Genomic DNA, 25,721 nt, shown 5'->3' with positions numbered 1-25,721 from the left:
TCCCCTCTGCCGAGAAGCTGCAGTTAACTTTTAATCATGCCTTTGCTCTTTCAGTTCCAATGGACTCTTTTTCAGCCTCCAGTCTTCCACAAACATATGATCCAAAATCCTTTCGCCCGTTTCTTAGGTCACAACAAGTCCCAATCATGTTTCAGCCACTGATTTACATGGGCTCTCAAAAAAGAAACACTTAATTTAAAGATTATTATGCTTCCATTAATTACTTCCTCCATAATCTCTTCAGTTCAGGTACGTACCATCATACAAATCTGCACTGTCGTAATTTTGTTTTTTAGCGCATTCATGATTTTAATTGCTCCATCATCAAGAGCCATAACTTAGGCTGCTGAGGTCCTAATTTCTACAACACTCTTTAAACCTTCACTTCTCTACCTCTTTTTATTCATTCAAATATTACTTTGATTTTCCTTAACCTGGGATTAAACATTAAATTTTATTTATCATACTCCTGCTAGGTGCCATGAGATATTTTCCTGTGTTCAAGCTATACATAAATGCAGGTTATTGTTGCAATATCTATCTGTCAAGCACACAATCCACACAACTTGAAACACAGAACCTAAAACAGTATAGTATAGTGTGGAAAAGCCTCTGGATTGCGACAGTTTTCAATTTTCCTGAATCAACACAGATGACACAGAACCTTCAAGCTTGTAATTTCTGCACATGAATTTCTATTTTATTTCATCAGTTTGACTTACAGCAGCACATTTTCTTAGTCCACAAGATGATGGCATGAAATAACAAGAACAGCTCTTTCAGGAGCCACATGTCAATAGCTTAAACGACTATAAGGATTCTTAAGAAACAGAACTTCAAGCCACAAGGTAAATATGTCAAATTTCAAATGCATTCCCGACACAATGGTAAGCGCTTCAAAAGCATTTCCATTTTTAAGCCATGTGAACTGTTTAAATATCTCTCAGGTGTAATGGTCAACTTGCATGTGATAGATGCCACCTCCGGAACAATCTTCGTATCAACAGCTTGAAGTCTATGGCTCTTTGACTGGCTCTGTGCCATGTGAATACTTCCTTTAATTTGGACCCGCAGAGCTTGCTGGCAAAGCTAGATAATCTGATGAGTTTCAAACAGGAGATTGTGTACAAATGGCAGTTACCAGCCGTATGTGCGAGTCCAAACTGCCTTCTTCCTGAACTCTGGCAAAAACCGCAGAGCCAGTAGTGTCGCTGTGAAAAGAAGCAAACATGTGTTAAGAGTGCTTTGAAGGTAAAAGCCACAAGCGTATGTAAAATCATCTCCCAAGGCAGTATTGGACCTGCTTGAGGAGGTATGGCACAATGGGCTCTCTAGTTATGAATTTCTAATTAAGCGTTTCACTGTAAATTCGGGAAAGTGATTCCAGTTAGACAAGTATTGAAGGGAGAAAGTGGCGAGGAATAGGGAATGTGAATGTACGTGATAGTTCTTAACCAGGAGGGACTGAATGACACCAAAGGTGTTCTGGGTGGGAAAACGTGATGAAGGCTTTTTAATCATAATGATAACATCTGGAGGAGATGTAAAGAGAAGATGAATGAAAATCGAGGAGAGCAAAAAGTAAAACAAAGAAATAATGGAACCATGTGATCCAAAGCACTTCAGTTGTTATAAAATTGAAAAAAAAGTGAATGGTGGAAATATTTAGCAGATCAGGCCATATCTGCAGAAAGTGAAAAAGTGAAACAAAGTTAAATTTACTGGTCAGACCATACTGGTCAGCTAGTCAGGAAAAGGCTAGTCAGCCACGAGCCCGCTTTAACATTCGTTGCGATCATGGCTGACCCAAAACTGTCTTCACCATCACTTGATCGCTCACTCTTCATACTCCATGACTCCCTTGTAGAGAGTCATGGAGCCGTGCAGCACAGAAACAGGCACTTTGGTCCCCATTGTCCATATTGAACAAGTTGGCATATTGAACTAGTCCCATTTGCCTACACTTGGCCCATAGTTCTCAAAAACCATTCCTATCTACATTTATCCAAATGTCCTTTATAATTTTATCTGTTTCTATAGTTCCCTCTGGCAGCTCATTCCATATATAGACCACCTTCTGCGTGAAAAAGATGCCTGAGGTCCCTCTTAAATCGCTCCATCTCTTAAGTCATTATCCTTTTGTTTTGGAATCCTCTACCCTGAGAAAAAAAACAGAGCGTTTACTTTATCCTTGCCCCTCATAATCTTGTGCACCTCAACAAGGTAATCTCTCAGCCTCCAAATAGTCCCAGCTATCCAATCTCTCTCTATACCTCAAGTCTGCAAGCCGAGGAAACATGAGTCTTTTTTGCATTCTTTCCAACTCATTGACATCCTCCCGAAAGCTGGGCGACCAGAACTGCACACAGTGCTCCACGTGTGGTCTCACCAATGACTTGTGCAGCTGCATCATGATGTGCCAACTTTTGTATTCCATACCCTTCCCAACAAAGGCAAGGGTGCCAAATATCTTCTTCACCACAATGACTACTTGGATCGCCACTTTTAGGGAACCATGCACCTGTTAGAGATCTTGCATGTCGAGAGAGATGCAGATTTAGGTGGAATGGACCAGATGAGAGAGGGCAAAAGTTGTGGAGAATAAGTTGCTCAGTGTAAAGGCTGGGAAGGTGGCTCACAGAGAAACACTGCAGGTTGGATTCTATAGAAATGTTGAGCTACCCAATAGAAAAAGATAACAAATCAGTGGGGGGGGGGAGGCAAACAAGGTGTGATCTGTGTAGTGGGTTGCACGGGGGAAAGAGATGTGTAGGTAGGAAGAAGTTCTCAGGTGAAGGGCAAGGTTTTATACCCGTGAGCAAAGTTTCAAGTGAAATCAGACACCCAGGAAAAGCAGTGAAACATAAAGACAATGCTTTGTGAGTAACCAGACTTTGAAGTGAAATGCAGAAATGAGCATGGTGGTTGATCCTAGAGTTAAAAAAGATTGTGCGTGCACGTGGAGAAAGAATGCTGGGAAAGCAGGAAGTGAGAGACGGAAACACCTTTTGAGAGAAGAAGCACCTAAACTTTATGCTCATAGCAAGCCAGTAATGCTGGGCTCTATGGACAACAAAGAGGGTGGCTCAACAGGTTATCCAAGGGGAATTCATGCCATGAATGTTTGAGATGGAGGAGGGTAAAGAGAAAGTAGTAATGTTGGGCTGAGAATTAGTCGAACATTTGAATGCTTGGAAGCAAGCTGCAAAGAAATTAGAAAAGCCATATTTTGGTTGTACATTGAAAATGTTCCTTTATTGCTTTGTACTGTGCACATCAAAAATGTCACTCTCCATATCTAAGCTAGAATCTCTTCACTGGAGTTTTGTACATTGACCACTCCTTGTACAAAAAGCCAAACAGTGACTGATGCCTACTTTTATATTTATTTTCTTTTTGTCCAAAATTATGGAAAACGGTATACTATAAAAATACTTCACACTTGCTGCACTAAGTACTTCTGCTTTCCTAACAAAGAGCGTATGCAGAATTTCCTGTGTTTCTGTTGTTTTGTTCTGCCTTAGATGGCTCTTGCTGTGTGTCTTTAAGGGTCCAAACACCGTCCCACTAGAGTGGAAATGGTCATAATGGAAGGCAATTACTGGCCCCACTCCAGCAGAGGCATTCCCACAACAGTCTACTGACAAAACCCAAGACAGAGGATATCGTATCAGATAAAATCATTAAGCCCAATCTCAAATTGAAAAGGACCGATTCCTTTCACTAAGAAGCAATCAGCCCAAGTTCCTCTTGGTATGTCACAGAACTGGAGAATCTATGATGTGTGACTTATATTTCAATTATGATGATTTACTGTCCAACATGACTTGGCAATTTTAAAGAAAATATATTTAGTTTAGACATTAGTTGAGATAATCACTAATATTACCTTTGATCAAATTCAATGCATTCGCTGGCAATGATCCAAGTGGACTTTCTACTAAGGCAAAGAACCAATCAATGAACTGAAATTAAAAACAGAAGAATAAAAATCAATTCAACAGCCTACAATCAATTAACATTTTTAAAACGGCAATCTCCTCAATTTGTTTCTTAAAACATTTTAGTGCAGTTGTATAAAACATAATTTTATTATAAATTCTTAAAAAAGTTATATGCTGCTGCCTGTCAATAGATTATTTCCAAGAATATGATGAGCACCAATAGAAAATTATTTTCTAGGGAGATTAATCAAGGATTCAAGGATCAAAATGGTACACAAAATGTGTTATTAGCTATTCAAAGCATTAATGGAATACAATGTTATATCATCCATGTTAGTTTATAGGTTTTGCATCAAATAAGTAGTTCTTGTAAATGGCTAATTATCATACTTGTATATATGCCCAGGCAATGTGGTGCTGTGCTCCCACGTTTTGCTTACCTATGAACCATACCCCTCTCCCATACCCCCTCAACGCCATTTACAACTTTGCTGGTGCTCCTTTTCACCCTACTTTGGCTGTAGGGATTGGTGCAATAGATGAGGTTGGAGGAGGTGCAGGTGCATCTCTGTCTCACCTGGAAAGACTGTTTGGGTCCTTGGATGGAGTTGAGGTGGGGAGGTAAAGGGACAGGTGTTGCATCTCCTGCGGTTGCAGGGGAAAGTGCCCGGGGATGGGGTGGTTTGGGTAGGAAGGGACGAGTGGACCAGGGAGTTATGGAGGGAACGGTCTCTGCGGAATGCAGAAAGGGGAGGGGATGGGAAGATGTGGCCAGTGGTGGGGTCCCGTTGTAGGTGACAGAAATGTTGGCGGATGATTTGTTGGATACGCTGGCTGGTGGAGTGGAAGGTGAGAACGTGGGGGATTCTGTCCTTGTTAGGAATGGGGGGAGGGGGAGCAAGAGCAGAGCTGCGGGATGTAGAAGAGACCCTAGTGAGAGCCTCATCCTTCACACCCCTGCAACAGTCTGTTCGAACTCCTTCCATCGGGCAGACGATACAAGGCCTTCTATGCCCGCACCTCCAGACTCAGGAACAGCTTCATCCCCAGGGCCATAGCTGCTATGAACCGGTCCTGCTGAGCCGGATGGCCACAACGCATAGATCAACTTGCACTTTACCCTGTCCAAAACTGTTACAACTGTTCGTTTCGTTGGGTTGCTGCTGTCTAAATTACCTAAATTAGTGCATCGTATGGGAGGCGCATTCCCAATCTCGTTGTACCCCTGGGTACAATGACAATAAAGATATATTGTATTGTATTGTATTGTATTGTATAAGGTATGTAGGTTAATTGGCTGGGTAAATGTAAAAATTGTCCCTAGTGGGTGTAGGATAGTGTTAATGTACGGGGATCACTGGGCGGCACGGACTTGGAGGGCCGAAAAGACCTGTTTCCGGCTGTAGATATATGATATGATATGATATGATATAATGGAAGACCCGTTTCCTGAAGAATGAGGACATCTCTGATGCCCTAATGTGAAACGCCTCATCCCGGGCGCAGATGCGGCGTAGACGGAGGAATTGGGAGTAGAGGATAGACTTTTTGCAGGAGACAGGGTGGGAAGAAGTGTCGTCCAAATAGCTGTGCGAGTCAGTGGGTTTATAGTAGATGTCAGTCACTAGTCTGTCTCCTGTGATGGAGATGGTGAGGTCCAGAAACGGGAGGGAGATGTTGGAGATAGTCCAGGTATATTTAAGGGCAGGATGGAAATTGGAAGTAAAGTGTATGAAGTCAGTGAGTTCTGCATGGGTACAAGAGGTAGCACCAATGCAGTCGTCGATGTAGCGGAGGTAGAGTTCGGGGATGGGGCCAGTGTACGCCCGGAACAGGGATTGTTCGACGTACCCGACAAAGAGGCAGGCATAGCTAGGGCCCATGCGAGTGCCCATAGCTACGCCTCTGGTTTGGAGGAAGTGGGAGGAGTCAAAGGAGAAGTTGTTAAGGGTAAGAACCAGCTCTGCTAGGCGGAGGAGAGTGTTAGTAGATGGGGATTGGCTAGTTCTACGGTCGACCGTAGGTATCAACATTGACTTCTCCAACTTTAGATAGTTCCTCTATCCCTCTCTTCCCCTCCTCCTTCCCAGATCTCCCACTGTCTTCCTGTCTCCACCTAAATCCTTCCTTTGTCCCGCCCCCTGACATCAGTCTGAAGAAGGGTCTCGACCCGAAATGTCACCCATTGTTTCTCTCCTGAGATGCTGCCTGACCTGCTGAGTTACTCCAGCATTTTGTGAATAAATACCTTCGATTTGTACCAGCATCTGCAGTTATTTTCTTACAATACAACTGTTCATGTGTTTTTAAATTAATCCTTGGATTCAATAATTCAACTTGCAAGGCTAATATTTATTGCCCAATCAACATTCATATCAGATTCTAATTCTGAGTCACAGATTAAAGCCGAGTGGCAATGATGAATATATAGTTAAATCATTAACTCACTTTTTGTGTTTGGTCTTTCCATGGTTCTTTAGCCAGAAGTAGCAGAATGCTTTGAGGTAGAATTTGAAGACACTGATGGACAGCCAAGGATTCCAGGGAACTTGCTCCAAAAGGAGATTGCATCTTGTCGGTAAAATGTTTCCTTTCAATCCAGGGTTGCCAGTTGGTTGTAACACCGAGCATCAGTGGTGTAGTGTGATCGCTCCATGCTGCAACAGCAGCAGCAAATATCTGCAGCACAAAGTCTGGGGCCTTGACAAAAATACAGCAGAAACCTGGTGAATCTTTTGGGCATTGTGAATAATTCAAACAGGCTAGAACAGATTCTTTACAACATTGCAGCTTGTTCAAACATTTTAAAAAGCTATTTTATTCGTCACTTTTTGAGCCATGTCAGGTATAATTAAATTGTAATAAATAAAAGTGTGTGGCTTTTCTTTCATTTCGTACATTTCTACAGCTCCACTGAAGGAAAAAATGCCATTAAATTTAAACAGACGATCACTCTGCTGAAACTTGTTGCAGGACTGTGCAGTACTTTTTCAAATGATTAACTATATTTAAAAGGAACATCAAGACTACATTAATCATACATTAGTGCATCGAAGACATCCATTTACTAGATGATGTAAAGAAGTATTTTCAAGTACTTTGCAGAAACAACATGCCATGCTACAACTATAAGTGAACTGCAAAATGTTCTCATTGACAATCATACAACAGCAACCCTAAGGATATATATTTAAATGTGTAGCTCCTGGCCCATCATTTGTGGATCCACTCTGGCACAATCTTACTTCAGTTTCTTTGGGATAAGATTAGCTTGATAAAACAGATAATGATTGGTAAATTTCAAATAATTACATTTAACTTTGAAATATACTCTGCTTCAAAAGTAAACCTCCAGCTAAGCATACCTCTTTTGAATCTGGCTTCTGCATAGAAGCTGACCCATAAGCAACATTTCGAATATGTCCCATGAGCTCAAGTAGCCATTCCATCCGTTTCATGACACCTAATCAAGAAGCATAATGATATCTTTTCAATGTCAATAGCACTTCTGCATCCTGTTCACACCACTTCTTCATGATGGTGATTACAATAATGCGCTAATAACATTACATATGCTTCACTCTTTATGTATTATTGTCCATATAAAAATTGATCGATTCATGCAATGTACAACGCCGTAAATCAGTACAATTAAAGGCCAAGGTGCAGCACCATAGATAAATGCACAAGGAATCTTGACTTAAATTCTCTCCATTGACAGAGTGTAGCAAACTGCAAAAACATCACTGTGCCACTCAGCTCTGCTGCCAAAGACACTCAAATAGACTCACCGTGACTGCTGATGTACCTTCTCTCTATTGGATACAGAAAATAAATATACTCGGTCTGATACAGTGGATACAAAATCTACATCTTACTTAGCCTACGTCTTCTGCAGGTCTGATGAGTGATCGGCAGGTGGGGCATAAATTAAAGTAGTGAGATCTTCTTAAGTCAGGAGTTCCTACAATCCCAGCATCTCCTGAGATTTGGCAAAGTCTATGACAACAGTTGATAAATGAAGCCAGGACACAGGATGGTGAATGCTCTGAAGACCAGACCAGGGAGATGGCCTGGATCCAAGCGTGGACATCCACCAGTGAGTGCAAGGCATTTTTATTTACAACAATTTGTAGAATTTTTAAGGAGCCCTTCATCGAGGTGCGCACTGGAACACTGAACCTTCTCCAGATAGAAGTTTGTGAAAGGTGATATCCTAATTGTTCTTGCAAGTCCAACAGTCTTCAATCCTCTTATTTTGTATCCAGCAATAACAAAAACCCATGATGTGGCGTTAATGGTGTAGAAACCTGCCACTATACAGTTTTAAGAAATCACTCCATTCATCCAGAGGTTGAGAGTGTTGACGTTTCCTGACTGATAGAATTCCAATGTATTTTCTGAAATTATTGCATTATGAATCTGATTATCTATTATCTAATCAAAATCCCAGTACTGGCATGTTGTTTGTCTCTTTGAACATCCCCTAGACCAAGCCTCTTGGTCCATCCCCAAGACCAAGTAAACCAATTAAACCATCAACTGCATTTTACCTGGCAATATTTTGCTTTCTGGACATTTGATGCAAATAAAGTACATTGTCACAGCCAAGAGTCAATTTTATAAAGAGACTAGACCAAGTGGACCCGTTGGGCCCATTCCTCATAGAGGGGGGGCAGGGAAGAGGAGAGGGTGCCACTCACCTCAGCCCCGTGGGGCCAGCGCTGCAGCCAGAGCGAGCCGTGGACCTAAAGCCTCTCCTGTATTGTTGTAGAACCCTCACCCCCCCCACTCAAATCCCCTTATCCCCCTCCTCCCCCCCACTCACCCACTCCACCCCCCCTATCCTCCCCCCCTCCCCTACTCCCCCTCCACTTCCCCCACCCCATTCCCCCCTCCCCACCGCCACTCCCTCCCTCCACACCCCCTTCCCTCCACTCCCTCCTCCCCCTCCAGTGCCACGCTCCCCCCCACCCCACCCACAGCTTCCCACCCCACCCCCTCAATAGACCAAGTGTACCCGTTGGGCCCAAACCTCTCCACCCTCCCCCTCCCTCCACCCCGCCATCCCCTCCCCCACTCCCGCTCTCCCCCCCACCCCTCCCCTACCCCCCCCTCCCCCTCCCCTCCCCACCCATACCCAACCCATCCCCTCCACTGCCCTCTCCCCCCCCCCCCATTCCCCCACCCCATCCCCTCTCAACATAAATGGGCCTACCGATCCGTGCGTGTAGCGCAGATCGGCGGCAAGCGGCCATCTTGTTAGACTGGCGGGAAGCGCCCCCGTGGCCATGGGCCGGCAAGCACTGACGTCGGCCCCGTTTCTCCTGTGGAGCCGAAGCGTCTCCTGCAGCACGGCTGCGATCTGCGGCGGGGAACGGTAGCGACGGCATGGACCCGTTGCCGGGCGGGAAGTGTCTCTCGCGGCCGTGGGTGGGCGAGAGTGGACAGGGACAAGGCACTAGGCACTGACCTCGGCCCCATTTCTCCTGCGGGTCCGGGCGCATGAAGGTGAAGCCGAAGCCTCTCCTGCAGCTCGGCTGCGATCACCCTACCACAACCAGAGAGCAGTGCTGAACTACTATCTATCTCTTTGATGACCCTCAGACTATCCTTGATCGGACTTGCTGGTTTTACCTTGCACTAAAAGTTATTCCCTTATCACGTATCTATACACTGTAAATGGATCGATTGTAATCATGTATTGTCTTTCTGCTGACTGGTTAGCAGGCAACAAAAAGATTTTCACTGTACCTCGGTACACATGACAATAAACTAAACTGAATAAGTGTCAACTATCAAGTATTCAGGGTCTGTAGACCTTTACGCTCTGCAGATTCAAATGCTCAGAGTTTCTGTGTTATCAAATTATCTGCCTTCATCACCCCCTCAGCCAATGTATTCCAGATGTTTTAGAAGTGATGATAATGCATTGTTTGTAATATTGGTTTTACAAAATAGCGTATCCAATAAAGCTACAGTCCACTGACTATATACCGTTTGTTTTGACGGAAAGATATCTGAATAGACAGTCTCAAGTCTCAGTGGAACTACTGTCCAAACGTACCTGTGTTCTGGTGGCTAACAAGCCGAGATTGGTAAAAGCTCTGCAACATTATCCAGGTAACTGTCTCCAACCAACAGGTGCCTGTTGCAGTAGTGATGATGTCATTGAAGCACAGCAATGGAACCCTGCCCTGGGATACTAAATATCCTCTTATAAAGGTGGACTTCACAATTGTGCCCTGCAACAAATTTTAGTCAGAATTATTGAGATAAATATACTTGAAAATCATTCAGGAGTATTATCACACATTATCGCGTGCATTTACTTGGATCAATGTCATTACTTATTTATTCATGCACAAAATTTGTAATCTAGAAAAATATGCGCTGCAAAATTGTTTTAACCTCTTTAAAGCTCGATTCCCCCAAACTATTTGTGTGTCTACAGCGAGCGAGTAACCATACATTGTGTTCACATGCTGTGCTTAATACCCCAGGGCTCAATGCTAGAGTGTCATAAAGTAAAATATTTTTAGTTCACTTGTCACCTCAGGAAATATTAGTGCAGATGACAATAGCACAGACAGAGTGTGATCAATTTCATGTCATTTTGTTTGGGGCAGCAAATTGGCGCAGCTTGCAGAGTTGGTCTCTCAGTGCCAGATACCTGGGATCAATCCTCAGGTGCTGTCTGTGTGAAGTTTGCACATTCTCCATGTGACCGCGTGTGTTTCTTCCAGCTGCTCCAGTTTCCTTCCACATCCCAAGGATTTGCTAGTTAATTGACCTTTGTAAATTGCTCCTAGTGTGTAGGGAGTGGATATGAAAGTGGGATAACATAGAACAAAAGTGAACAGGTGATCAATGGTTGACGTGGACTCAGTGGGCCAAAGGGACTGTTTTTATGCTGCATTTTTCAATCAGTCAATCCAGGAAGCCAATGAAACTTGTCACCAAAATGTGAATCACGTTTTCAAAGGCATCCCACACCATATATGCTTGCAATAACTGCCAAATACCTCATGCTTCTGAGACCAAGTGGAAATAAGTGAAGAGATTAATTTTGTTCCTCATATGTGTGAAGATTTGCAAGAGAGTTAAAAAGATTACTCTGGCAGCATGATGTCGTGGATTGAAAACTTCATCCAATAGTGACATGCAAACAGGTTTGCTGGATGAGGCAATACATTTTTGAAGATAAAGATAGTAATTTCTATGTTCTGTAGTGTGGAAGTCAGCAGGAAGGGATGCGCTGAAAGAAGTGCGCTTGAATCACAAATGGAAAGCTCAGGAGGTCAGAGGCGTGTGAAATAGAATGACAGGAAAATTCTTTGTTTTTACTTGCAGCAGTAAGAAACTACACCAGGCCTTATTTCCACACAAGATTGATTTGGTTGATTCTTGCATTTGGCTCATTTTTCACCAGTGAGTTCTGGAACAAAGACTTCTTTGCCCTTCTCAACAACATCCATTTAGATGTTGTTTATTTATTCATAGCCATAGATGAGTTTGGTTCCAAAGTTAGAAAAAAACAATTCCTGTGATTGTTAGGTTCACAGCTAAGTGTCGATGAGGTCTGTTGTTTGCAGAGTCTCTGAATATAGTGAATCAAACACCGAGTTAGATAGGTGCTTCTAAGGATTGTATTACAGAGTGTAAAATCCAAAGATACTTTGAGGAATGCTGCATTAAAAGTATGGATTGCAGACGAGTACAATGTAACCGGCGCAATAAAGGAAACTGAAAATAGGCAGAGCTGAAAACCTTGGATATGATCCAGAAAGGAATCAGAGGAAGGGACTTTGTGATTTCAAAAGGACAGTAAGAAAGAAGAGGAGGACTGGATTCTGCAGGGAGCCGAGATGCAAGATGGTGTGAATGCAGAGTCACAAAAATGGGAGACATAAGAAACATCTAACATAGAAATTGTTGCAGTTAGGTTTGTGGTGTCTAATTGTTCCAACTGAAGTAACTCAGATTTACTGGAGTATGTTAAGTTTGATCTTAACCATTGAGTGCTGGAGGAACTCAGCAGGTCACGCAGCCTGACTGACTGTGGAAATACTTTTAAAAAAGCACTTTCCATGATTAACATAATTCATACCTAGTGAATAGAATAACGCACTATAAAAGGATAATTTATTCACTTGATCCTAGATTGTGTCTTGTGTGTATTCCAACATGAGAATTACCTTTGTTGCCTGGGTCACTCTGTCTATCTCACTATCACCAAGCTCAGAAAGGCATTTGGCAACTCCAACATAAAGGTTTAGTTCATTGACCTGAGAAGATAAGAGGAATATAATTAACGGATGAATCATTATGTCACAACTACAGTATGGCTTCTTAATTGTCAATTAATATAATTGACCTTATTACACTTTGATTTTCTAACAATGAAACTTTATATTCAACTATGTCTGAGGGCAAATGATGAAATTAGAGGATCTAATGAAATAGGGTCTAACTGAACGTGAAAGAATTGTATTAATAGTAGTAATTGTACATTAGTTACCCAGGCATTTTCTTATTTCTAAAACATCCTTTTTCCAGATTGAGAGGTTTCGGCGATGATGACATTGAGTGTCCATTCCGATTACCCCGAGAAAGTTTGTGGTAATCCACCATTTTGAATTGGTACAATTGGTTTGATGAAGGTACCCTCAGTCTAGTCAGTTGGGCATTCCAGGATTTGAATAAAGTTGCAATACATTTCCAACTTGTAATGTTGAGTTGGAGGGGAATCTGCAAGTAGTGGTGCATCCTTGCTTACCTTGTCCATCTTGGTGTTGGAGATTTATTCACAAAATGCTGGAGTAACTCAGCAGGTCAGGCAGCATCTCGGGAGAGAAGGAATGGGTGACGTTTCGGGTCGAGACCCTTCTTCAGATAATGGATTTGGGAGATACTGTTGGAGTAGGTTTAATGGGTAACTGTAGATGGCACACTGTAGTCATGGTGCACTGGTGGTGGAGGCAATGAATATTTTGGGTGGTGGTGGTGGTGTTGGGGTGGGGGCTTGGTGCCAATCAAGGAGGGCAGTTTGGAGCTGCACTGAAGTACAGTAAAAAATAGAATGCATGTAGCACCCAGAACAAAATAATTCACTCGGTATCCAATCATGTCTATAATCAGTTATTTGATTAAATATCTTTCAATGGCACATGTAATCACTGTGCTAGGTGAAATAATTACATAAATGGTAATTGGTAATCCACCATAGTGTGATGTGACTGTATCATAATGTGCAATTGTACTTTGCTTTTGAATAATAAACCTATGTGATTTTTAAAGAACAATGTGTTCTTTGTGATCACGTTATTAAATAAATACAGTTATTAATAAACTGTTTGTTTCAATGTTTGGCCAAAGACCAAATGCTTTATCCATTCCACAGGGAGATGGAGCCAAACAATACTTCCATTCATAAAGAAGGAAATTTAAAATCATACTGTGGGACTCTTCCTACAAACCGGTTAGGGGAAGATAAAGGTGGGCTGAGAGGAGTGTACTAGATATAGACTCATTACCAAAACCAATTCCAAAGAGACCCGATAACATGTTGGTTGGCTTTTAATTTTATACCTGATCTCCAGCAGTAAGAAAGGTAAGAAACGTCAACATGGTAGTACAGAAGTGTGAAAAACACATAACTTCAGATTCAGGGACAGTTTCTTCCCAGCTGTTATCAGGCAACTGAACCATCTCATCAACTAGAGAGCGGTCCTACCTAATTGGAGACCAGCATCTGCAGTTCCTCGTTTCTACACTCTAAGCATTTTTAGTCTTTTAGTTTTTGACAACAAGGTAAAACAATCTAAGCAGCTGATTAAATGCAAAATAAAGGTTGAATGGGGCAACAGTGCAACTGGTTTCCTTCAAAGTTGCAGTGGGAGTTTATGGAGCACCTCGGTATTCCCAGCAACCACATCCGCAGTTAGTGTCTGTGAATCCAGGAACTGTCAGACTGAGCTCGGAGATGGAGATATTTTGTGGGCATTATGGAAGCAAAAAGTTACCTGGCATAGGAGTGAGAGGCCAATGTTAGCCAGGCTGATCCTATACGAGGTCTCGAACAGGATGGCATGACGCCAGTCTATTCAGCTGTCGTACTTGGGCATTGTGTTAAAGATCCACTGCTGTTCTTCTTATCCAAATGATATGAACTTTAGTTTAGAGATACAGTGTGGAAACAGGCCGTGCCGACCAGCATATTAACACTATCCTAGACCAACTGGTGACAATTTTTACATTTACCAAGCCAATTAACCTATATACCCAGAGGTCTTTGGAGTGTGGGAGAAACCGAAGATCTCGGAGAAACCCCACGCAGGTCACGGGGAGAACGTACAAACTCCATACACAGCACCTGTAGTTGGGATCGAACCCGGGTCTCCGGTGCTGCATTCCCTGAAAGGTAGCAACTCTACCGCTGCGCCATCGTGCCACCCAGATCTAGCTGTTTTGTGTAAGGATAAGGTCTGCAGTATTTCTGACTAAACTAACCAGATCTCACCATAAAAGTGGAACAAGGAAAAGGAATGTGACAATAATAGGGGAGAATGTCATTAGGGAGACATTGTTAACCACTGCGGTGACCAGAAGGTGGTTGCTTGCTGCCAGTGGCAGAATGGAATTCCCATTCCACTTAAAGCTGGAGTGGGAATGGGAAGATCCAACTGACAACACAGAGACTAATGATGCATGCAGAAGGAGTAATTACATGCAAGGCCAAAAGAGAGACATTTGGAACTTTAATAAGGTTGGGACAAGTGTTCTGTTTAATTAAATAACTAGGGCTGTACATACATCATCTGTGCATTCACAATGTATATTTTGGGTGGTGGGATGTAGTCAGTGGCATCGGAAGGATTCAAGTAAGAATGTTCAAAGGAAGAGATTATCAAAAGCTGGCAAGTCTACGTGCATTCAAGAGAAAGACAGGTTGACAGTGGTAATAAGGGATTATCAAGTGAAAAAAATGAAAGGCAAAAGAACTTCACCTGAATGCCCAAAACATTTGCTAAAATGTGGACAGACAGATAAAAATAATGGGTTTAATCTAAATGCAACCATAAAGTGATGAAAGCTGCGAATGAACTGGAGATCTTGATGATTGTTATCAGCAATTCCCACCAGAAAGGTTGGCTTACGTTCACAAACAAGGAAGTCGGGGAGTCACTGAAAGACTCACGGATATGTAACAAAGCCCAGTCTTGCACTATTGCCTTGTGGAAACCCCACTGAATGGGGTTTAAAGGATATCAAACTTGGAGACAGCAAGAAGGAAGTTGCTTTTGTTTAACTGTCACATGGAATTAATATTATAATTATTTACAAGTGCCTTTAGATGTTCTTATTTAAATTTCTTTTGAATGTGGCTTCACAAGTCCCAACTCTATCCCTCACTCCCCAGAGGTGTTCTCCTCCACATCATTGTAAATGCTGTAAGTCACACTCTGGATGAGGCGTCTTGCTTTAATTAAACACATTGCTGTTAAATACAAACTGTACCTGAATTTCATTGGGCAGCATCTCAAAAATCTTCTCAACACTTCTGCACAATATGCCCCAACTGTGTTGCACTTGGTTGGGAACCTTCATGGCTTCATTTAGTCCTTGCAGAATAGAATGGCAAACTTCGAGGCTTCTCTGCCTGCTCTCTGTGATGAAGTATTGGACAGCAAGAACTTCAACAAATGTCTGAAGTTTATCCTCTGGCACATATTTCATCCAGGAAGCAAGAGATGTAAAGAGATATTTCCTTATTGTGAGCTGTAGATGAAAGAACATATACAGAATTAAAAAACTATTAGAATAATGTTACCACAGCAGGGGGAAAGATGGTGCTCTGGAGTGTATTATCTACATTGCAAGTCTTTCATGTAGTTCCTCACATGGGTTTGATTTACACATTGCTCTAAGAGGAGAGCAATGATATACTTTGTGCTACGAAACATATTTGACTCTGCCTTGTATTATGCAATGCATTGTACACAATGGTGGGTTTCTTGATGAATTTAAGCACCATCCAAGTTGCAGATTTGGCTGTTTTTAAAAGTGTCTATAGTGTCACTTCGATCCTTCCCATCGAGTCGACATCTCTAGTCACCATTTCACGGAGGAGTGGAATGATCATTCTTGACGCAAACAACAACAGAAAGATCTTCATGACGTTTCAGTTTAATTAGTCGTTTATTGAAGTAGTAATACAAACAGATTAGTATTTCTCGCATCATAGATTTGGTAAAAACTGTATCTTGCCAAGCTCCTCTCGTGTCTGACGCATCATGTCTCTGCGTTCCCAATGTACTCATAATTCTGGCTCCTCCCATTCCATATATGCCCATATATGTATTTATCTCACGACAACTCCCAAGTTTCCAAAAATAATACAGCAAGATACAAAATTATATAAACACAAATGGCTCCTACACACCGGCCCCTAATTGTTCTACATTTATAACAAAACAATTACTAATAACCATTAAAAGGAGCCATAAAAACTTCACACATAATCAAAATAAAGCATGCACTGTATGTTGGCATCTAATCTACTTAAGTGATTCTTCAATCTTTAAAGGCCACCAGTCTTTGCTGTACTCAGGTATCAGCTTCCTGGAGCAGACAAATCTTCGTTATCGGTCTTTCCAAGATGTTGCTCTGAGTCTGAAGCCGAACCGTGCGCACAAGGCCTTGTGCATGTGGTATGGTCTCCAATATTTTGCCCATTAGCCAGGATCTTCTTCACTTCCAGGTTAAGAAGCGGTCTGCTGTTAGTCCTCTAGCGGCTTCATCTGCAGGATTTTTCTTTGTGCTAACATATCTCCATTGTGATACATCAGTAGCATCCTTTTCAAAAGAGATTCTGTTTGCTACAAATGTTTGAAAGCTTTTGGTTTCGTTGTTGATGTACTTAAGCACCATTGTGCTATCGGCCCAGAAGACGGATTTGTCCACTTGAAGTTGTAATTATTTTCGCAGCATTGTGTCAACTCTGACAGCTAAGACTGCAGCTGTAAACTCCATTCTGGGAATCGTCATCTGTTTAAATGGTGCCACTATGGATTTTCCCATTATGAAGTCGTGATTGTATTGCTTGACCAGAAGCTCCTCTAGGTTCGCAATGGAGATTTGATTGACAGCAGCAGCAGGGCAGCCATTTCCATCCCTGCTGTCATGGTCTCTTCTCAGGGGACCATAGACGACCCATCCCAGTAGGGTTTTCACAGCGTATGGTCCATCTCCTTGACTAGTGATCTGCTCCCGAGGTTCCAATACCTTTGAAGCATTTGCCCCAATGAGTAGGTCAATGCCAGAGTCTATTTCAGGAATCTTGATATCCTTCAAGTAAGGCCATTGTTTCAGGTCTTCCTGTCTGTGAATGTTTAGCTGAGAAACAGGCATGGTCTTATATGTGAACACATCAGATAGTTGAATAAAATCATCTTTATCCAGTCTAGATATTTCCAAACCTGAGATAGGATGACTGGTCACAGGCTTCACTTGATTCATGGTACCCATGAGAATTTTGGCCCTTGGTCCTGAAATGTTCAGCCTTCTCATCAAGCTTTCTGTGCAGAAGGTAGATGAACTTCCATGATCCAAAAATGCGTATGTTTGCAACACTGTACTCCCCTTGTGGCTCTTTACTTGTACTGGTACAATGGGAAAGATGGAGGCTTCATCACCGGCCCCAATATGCTCACACCCTTGAGATGGGAGAACAGCATCACTCGTACTTGGCTTTCCCTTCTGTTCTGTACCCACTGGTTTCTTTTCTTTGTCCTTTTGTTCAATGTGAAGTATTTCAGGATGATTTTCTTGCACCTGTGCTTCTACAGGTTTTGCAGTCGTTGCTAAAATGCTTCTGGCTGTTAGCGGCTTTAATTTAGCTGATGTTTCCTTTTGAGCAATTCCTTTTTCCACATAAGAGTTCATCCCATCAGATACCATCGAGCTGTTTCTTGATTTCATTACATCAAGTACATTGAGTCTTGTCTTGATTGCTGCCATTTCAACATCTAGTTCCAATCGTTCCTTCCATCTTCTCAGCTGTTCCTTCTTCCTCTTCCGTTCTTCCTCCATTTCCAATTGTCTTCTCCTGTTCTTCCTCCATTTACAACTGTCATTGCTTCTGTTTCTCTTCTTCTTCAATCTCACGCTGGCTTTTCAGGGTTGTAACCCATTTCAAGACATGAGAACTTTGAAGGTCCACAAAATGAAGAAAAACCATTTTCCCCATGGGAATCCATTCTGATGTTGCCACCTTGCCACAATCTCACGACCACCCCCAAGTGTCCAAAAATAATACAGCAAGCTACAAAATGATATAATAAGCTAATAAATACAATTGGCTCGTAAAGTGTCATTTGTTCGTCCAGTGAGGTCATATAGGTGGAGCTGAGAAATTTTAAAAAGGGCTGATCAACTTGCCAGGCCCCCAAGTTATCACAAGAATTAGAAGAGCAAGTATGCCAGGAGTTTGCAGGCAGCTGCAGGATTAATAAGACTGTTGTAGTAAGGGATGTTAAACTTTCCCAATATTGACTGGGATTGTCAGAGGGCCAAATGTTTAGACGGGGTAGAATTTACCAAATGTGTTCAGAAAGGTTTCCTCAGGAAACATCAGTCTGAAGAAGGGTCTCGACCCGAAACATCACCCATTCATTCTCTCCCGAGATGCTGCCTGACCTGCTGAGTTACTCCAGCATTTTGTGAATAAATCCTCAGGAAACATGTCGAGGGCCCTACACAGGAAAGGGCAACACTCGATCTAGTCTGAGGAACCTGGGAGGGGCTGAACTGTTCATGATGAGTCTTTTGGGACCAGCGATCACTGTTCTGTTCTGATCGTTATGGATAAAGACAGGGTGAGCCCGTGAGTTAAAAATCTAAATTGGGGCAACAACAACTTTCAGGGTATATGAAAGGAACTCACTGAAGTTGTTGTGGAGCAGGTTGTTTGCAGGAAAAGGAACGTCCAGAAAGTAGGATAGAAACATAGAAAATAGGTGCTGGGGTAGGCCATTCGGCCCTTCGAGCCAGCACCGCCATTAAATATGATCATGGCTGATCATCCTAAATCAGTACCCCGTTCCTGCTTTCTCCCCATATCCCTTGATTGCGTTAAACCTAAGAGCTATATCTAACTCTCTCTTAAAATATCCAGTGAATTGGCCTCTACTGCCTTCTGTGGCAGAGAATTCCACAGATTCACAATTCTCTGAGTGAAAAAGTTTTTCCTCATCTCAGTCCTAAATGGCCAACCCCTTATTCTTAAACTGTAACCCTTGGTTTTGGACTCCCCCAACATTGGGAACATTTTTCCTGCATCTAGCCTGTCCAATCCCTTATGAATTTTATATGTTTCTATAAGATCCTCTCTCATCCTTCTAAATTCCAGTCAATATAAGCCCAGTCGATCTATTCTTTCATCATATGTCAGTCCCGCCATCTCGGGAATTAACCTGGTGGACCTACGCTGCACTCCCTCAATAGCAAGAATGTCCTGCCTCAAATTCGGAGACCAAAACTGCACACAATACTCCAGGTGTAGACAATAGACAATAGGTGCAGGAGTAGGCCATTCGGCCCTTCGAGCTAGCACCACCATTCAATGTGATCATGGCTGATCATTCTCAATCAGTACCCCGTTCCTGCCTTCTCCCCTGACTCCGCTATCCTTAAGAGCTCTATCTAGCTCTCTCTTGAATGCATTCAGAGAATTGGCCTCCACTGCCAGTCTCACCAGGGCTCTGTACAACTGCAGTAGGACCTCCTTGCTCCTATACTCCAATCCTGTCGCAAAAGGCCAACATGCCATTTACTTTCTTCACTGCCTGCTGTACCTGTGTGTTTACTTTCAGTGACTGATGTACAAGGACACCTAGGTCTCTTTGCACCTCCCCTTTTCCTAATCTGGCACCATTCAGATAATAGGTAATAAATTTCTAAACACCTGCTTTTCTTTATTATTATGGGGTATTGTGTGTAGATTGATGATTAAAAAATGAATTTAATCCATTTAAAAATAAGGCTGTAAAGTAACAAAATGTGGAAAAAGTGAAGGGTTCTGAATACGTTCTGAACCCACTGTAGATAGACAAGGGATTTGGGATTAAGTCAAGTCAAGTCAAGTCAATTTTATTTGTATAGCACATTTAAAAACAACCCACGTTGACCAAAGTGCTGTACATCTGATTAGGTTCCAATGGAAAAAAAAAAAAGAAACATACAGTAGCACGCAAACAGTTCACAGCGCCTCCTCAATGAGCCTCAAACGCTAGGGAGTAGAAATAGGTTTTGAGCCTGGACTTAAAGGAGTCGATGGAGGGGGCAGTTCTGATGGGGAGAGGGATGCTGTTCCACAGTCTAGGAGCTGCAACCGCAAAAGCGCGGTCACCCCTGAGCTTAAGCCTAGACCGCGGGATAGTGAGTAGCCCCAAGTCGGCCGACCTGAGGGACCTGGAGTTAGAGAGGGGGGTTAGAAGATTTTTGATGTAGGGAGGGGAGTGTCCATTTAGGGCTTTATACGTGAATAGGAGGAGCTTGAAGTTGATTCTGTACCGTACAGGGAGCCAGTGGAGAGAGGCCAGAATCGGGGTGATGTGGTCCCTTTTACGGGTACCCGTCAGGAGTCTCGCTGCGGCGTTTTGGACCAGTTGCAGGCGGGACAGGGAAGATTGGCTGATCCCAGTGTATAGGGAGTTGCAGTAGTCTAGGCGGGAGGAAATGAAAGCGTGAATAGTTAACACAGTTTTTTACATGGGAGATCATGTCGCACGAATCTGAATGAGGTTTTTGAAGACATAACCAAAAAGGTTGACGAGGGCAGAGCTGTAGGCATTGTCTACATGGACTTCAGCAAGGCATTTGACAAGGTTTCGCATGGTAGGCTGCTTTGGAAGGTTAGATCGTATGGGATCACTTACTGCTAGACAGAATGCAGATGGAACCTGCACTCAAATTGATGAAAAGAAAATCGTTGGAAGAACTCAGCAGGTTAGGCAAATCCTTCATGGACCAGTTTTTTTAGCTTGGACTGTTGGAATACAAGCAGATGTCTTCATTGGTTTGCTAACCTAGGTTCTCACCATGAGGCACCATTTAATAAGCTGTGTTATTACAATGCCAATATTCTTCAATTGAAATTAAAGTGACACTATTTAAAAAATGACAATATGGTTCAATTGCTTCTAAGAAAGTGCCAATAGGTTCATATTGGTCCAAAGTATGAATGGGATTTGTGAGAAAAGAAACCTCAGAGAACAGGTAGAAATAGTCAAAATCCTGGTCCTGGTCCTTTTGGAGTTTTCCTCTGCTCCTTTATACTTTTGTTTGACACGCAATTCAGATGTATGGGTGTTATAAGCAGGAAATCATTTACATTTGCGACCCAACATTTGCAACACAAACCATTGTGTCCAGGCTGGGAGAAAATATGTGGTAGTTCAATTACTCACACACCCGAGTTCATGGTTTATAGGTTATGGCATTTAGAGATACAGTCCTCAACAACTTGATATTCTGAATGAAGTCTTCTCACAGACTCCTTTGATCCTAAGTAAACAAGTTGCCGTAACAATCTCCTGAATTCTCGAGTTCTAGTAACATCCTGATAACTGCCTCTACACCGTCCCTTTTGTTATTATATCCTTCTTATATGTCTCTCTCTTCCTCCACACTTTTCAATGGAAACATAATTTTCTATTAGATTTTTCACATTAGTTAGAAATGTAATTACTGACACATTAAAGAGTCAGACAGGTAAACCTGAATTATACAAGGAAGCTGTTTATGCCAATAGTCAGTTGATCTCTTGGAGAGACCGGAAGCTGTGAAATGTTTCTGCCACAAAGACTAGATTATTGCAGAAAGCCCAATTAAAAAAAAGAAGTGATTTCTTAGAACAGAAATATCAAAATATTCAGCAATGATAGTAGAAACATAGAAACATAGAAAATGGACGCAGGAGGAGGCCATTCGGCCCTTCGAGCCAGCACTGCCATTGATTGTGATCATGATCATCATCCACAATCAGTAACCCGTGACTGCCTTCTCCCCATATCCCTTGATTCCACTAACCCCTAGAGCTCTATCTAACTCTCTCTTAAATCCATCCAGTGATTTGGCCTCCACTGCCCTCTGTGGCAGAGAATTCCACAAATTCACAACTCTCTGGGTGAAAAAGTTCCTTCTCACCTCAGTTTTAAATGGCCTTGTAGTGGCCTGGCGGAGGCCAGAGAAAAGGCAAGACGCCAGGCAGTTTTTAGTAAGATTCTTTTATTAGGCTGTGAGCTCCTGCCCACAGCGTAGTCCACCTAGGGATGAGCCACGCCTCCCCCTGGTCTGGCTTTTAACCCCTTACGCCTGTCCGTCACGTAACGAGGGGGCTGACCCAAGGAGTGGCCTGATCCGCCACAGGACCCCCCCCCCCAAGAACCGGAGGTACAAAACGGACAGGAGGGCGCACGAGGCGACCAGCCCGGGTGCGCACCATGACCGGCGCAGGGACCGGCGACTGACCGACAGTTGGAGGGGTCGTAGCAGACACTGGAGGGGGTAGCGTGGACGGGGGGCGACCGCGCGGGCGGGGCTGCGCAACCGGCACCGGCCGATCAATGTCCACGTGTGCCGGCTTCAGCCGTGCGACCGAAACAGTCTCTCTGCGACCCCCCATGTCCAGAACGAATGTGGCCGAGCCGTGTTGCAGGACCCGGAAGGGGCCCTCGTACGGCCGCTGGAGAAGTGATCGGTGTGCGTCCCTGCGCAGGAACACAAACTGGCAGTCCTCCAGAGCGGCAGGGACGTGTGGCTGGAAGGTCCCATGACGTGACGTGGGCACAGGTGCCAGCCTGCCCACCGTCTGCCGAAGACGTTGCAGGGCGTCAGAAGGCTGCTCCACTCGACCCTGCGCCGGTGGGATGAACTCCCCGGGAACCGTCAAGGGGGCCCCGTACACCAACTCGGCGGAGGAGGAGGCCAAGTCCTCCTTGGGTGCGGTGCGGATCCCCAGCAAAACCCACGGCAGGGCGTCCACCCAGTCTGGGCCCGTGAGCCGAGCCTTCAGGGCAGCCTTCAGCTGGCGGTGAAAGCGTTCCACCAACCCGTTCGACTGTGGATGGTACGCCGTAGTGTGGTGTAGGCGGACACCCAAGAGTCTTGCCATGGCCGACCACAGTTCCGAAGTGAACTGTGGCCCCCGGTCGGATGTAATGTCCAGTGGCACCCCGAACCGGGCGATCCAGTGCGCCGCCAAGGCCCGCGCGCAGGTGGCCGTCGAGGTGTCTGCCAGCGGAATGGCCTCCGGCCACCGCGTGAAGCGATCAACCACAGTGAAGAGGTGGGTCATGCCCCGGGACGGCGGCAGCGGCCCCACGATGTCCACATGAATGTGGTCGAAGCGCTGCCGAGGGACACGAAACTCCTGCAGAGGCGCACGCACGTGTCGCTGGATTTTTGAAGTTTGGCACGGGATGCAGGTGCGTGCCCAGTGTGCGACCTGCTTACGCAGCCCGTGCCACATGAAACGGGAGGATACAAGGGCCACCGTCGCCCGAATGGAGGGGTGAGACAGCCCGTGGAGCACCTCGAATACCCTGCGACGCCAGACGACAGGGACGATGGGCCGAGGCAGGCCAGTGGAGGTGTCGCACAACAGTGTTGTATCCCCGGGGCCACAGACAATGTCCTCCAGCTGCAGGCCAGACACGGCTGTACGATAGGTGGCCATCCCCTCGTCCCCCAGCTGTGCGGCTGCTAGGGCGGAATAGTCGATCCCCCCGGCCATTTGTAGGACGGCGTGGATCGCGGGTCTAGACAGGGCGTCGGCCACCCTGTTGTTTTTTCCCTCCACGAACCGAATTGAGGTGGTGTACTCCGACACATACGCCAATTGTCTCTGTTGCCGCGCAGACCACGGATCCGAAACCTTGGCGAACGCAAAGGTGAGTGGCTTGTGGTCTGTGAACACGGTGAAGGGTCTCCCCTCTAGGAAGTACCGAAAGTGGCGTACCGCGAGGTAGAGGGCGAGGAGCTCCCGGTCGAACGCGCTGTAATGCCGTTGGGCCCCGCTGAGGTGCCTGCTAAAGAAGGCGAGTGGCCGCCAACACCCGTCGATGTGCTGCTCCAGCACCGCACCGACCGCCACCTCAGAAGCGTCCACGGTCAGGGCGGTTGGGGCATCCTCCTTAGGATGGACGAGCATCGTGGCCCTGGCCAGGGCCTCCTTAGCCTGCTCAAACGCCGCTCCTGCTTCGTCGTCCCACTCGACCTCCTTGCGGCGACCAGCCATGAGGTGGAAGAGTGGGCGCATAGTTCGGGCTACCGACGGCAGGAAGCGGTGATAGAACGAGACCATCCCGGCGAATTCCTGCAGGCCCTTGACAGTGGTCGGTCGGGGGAAACGGCGGACAGCTTCGACCCTGTCCGGAAGAGGTACCACCCCTTGTGGGGTCACCCGATGGCCGAGGAAATCGATGGCCGTCACCCCAAAACGGCACTTGGACGTATTAATTGACAAACCGTACTCGCTGAGGCGTTTACACAGCTGGCGGAGGTGGGTGCAGTGCTCCTGCCTCGAGCGGCTGGCCACGAGTACGTCGTCCAAGTACACAAAGACGAATTCTAGGCCACGGCACACACAGTCCATAAGCCGTTGGAAGGCCTGTGCGGCGTTCTTCAACCCGAACGGCATCCGTAGGAACTCGAATAGGCCGAACGGAGTGATGATGGCAGTCTTGGGGATGTCATCGGGGTGGACCGGGATTTGATTATACCCGCGCACAAGGTCCACCTTGGAGAACACGGATGCTCCGGCCAGGTGGGCATTAAAGTCCTGGATGTGCGGAACCGGGTACCTGTCGGGAACGGTCGCGTCATTTAAGCGCCGATAGTCCCCGCACGGTCGCCAACCCCCGTCCGCCTTGGGGACCAAGTGGAGTGGTGACGCCCACGGGCTATCGGAGGGGCGCACGATGCCCATTGACTCCATCTGGCGAAACTCCTCTCGAGCTAGACGGAGCTTGTCTGGAGCGAGACGCCGCGCTCGGGCGTGCACGGGTGGCCCGGTGGTGGGGATGTGATGTTGCACCCCGTGCTTGGGAGTGGAGGAGGAGAAGTGGGTTTCCACAATGTCCGGGAAGTACGCCAGGATGCGCGCGTACGTCGCATCCACGGACGACAGATGTCCGACGTTGGGGGAGACCGGCCTCAGTGTGCTGGAGTGCACCAGGCGCTGCCGCCTGACATCCACGAGCATGGAATGCGCCCGCAGGAAGTCGGCACCCAGCAGCGGCTGGGAAACATCGGCAATGATGAACCGCCACGTGAACCAGCTGTCGCCGATGTTAAGGGCGAGCTGGCAGACCCCGTAAGCATTGATGGGGCTACCGTTCGCCGCAGTGAGGAGGGGGCCGCGTTTGCCCGTATGGATATCGGCGGTGGAAGGAGGTAGGACGCTCACCTCTGCTCCAGTGTCGACGAGGAACCGACCCCCGGTGCGGCGATCCCGAGCTAACACGCGATGGATCTGGCCGGCCGCCGAAGGAATCACTGACGGCCGGCCCTTGCGTTTCCCGGAAAGGCACAGGGTAGGCGACATTGCTGGGCGTTCGGCCCCCAACGACGGTGATAATAGCACCAGCCCCCTCTGCTGGTGTCCGGTGGTGGTGCAGACTGGGATGCCCACCAGCGACCTCCGGTGGCCTCCAGCGGTATTGGAGGTGGTGCTGCTTGGGCCGACCACCAGCGACCTCTGGTGGCGTCTGG

The 25,721-nt window shown here is 45.4% G+C and overlaps 1 protein-coding gene across 3 annotated transcripts in view; it reads right to left on the bottom strand.

Annotated features, from left to right (window-relative positions):
* Positions 1–629: 629 nt before the first annotated feature.
* The window catches only part of focad (focadhesin), a 195,048-nt gene continuing 169,956 nt past the window's right edge, over positions 630–25,721 (bottom strand). For 2 of the 3 annotated variants that reach the window (XM_078396039.1, XM_078396040.1), the window contains exons 38-44: positions 15,465–15,725; positions 12,143–12,232; positions 10,012–10,189; positions 7,310–7,407; positions 6,393–6,644; positions 3,890–3,965; positions 631–1,211 (exon numbers count right to left, since the gene is read on the bottom strand). In XM_078396039.1, coding sequence (XP_078252165.1) covers positions 1,138–1,211; positions 3,890–3,965; positions 6,393–6,644; positions 7,310–7,407; positions 10,012–10,189; positions 12,143–12,232; positions 15,465–15,725 — 1,029 coding nt within the window. In that variant the 3' untranslated portion in view covers positions 631–1,137. Of the gene's footprint in view, positions 1,212–3,889; positions 3,966–6,392; positions 6,645–7,309; positions 7,408–10,011; positions 10,190–12,142; positions 12,233–15,464; positions 15,726–25,721 lie in introns of all 3 variants that reach the window. The other variant, XM_078396041.1, reaches the window with a different exon arrangement.

The sequence above is a fragment of the Rhinoraja longicauda genome, chromosome 3, assembly GCF_053455715.1.
Source record: "Rhinoraja longicauda isolate Sanriku21f chromosome 3, sRhiLon1.1, whole genome shotgun sequence".
Lineage (NCBI taxonomy): Eukaryota > Metazoa > Chordata > Chondrichthyes > Rajiformes > Arhynchobatidae > Rhinoraja > Rhinoraja longicauda.
This window is presented reverse-complemented; position numbering and strand designations above follow the sequence as displayed.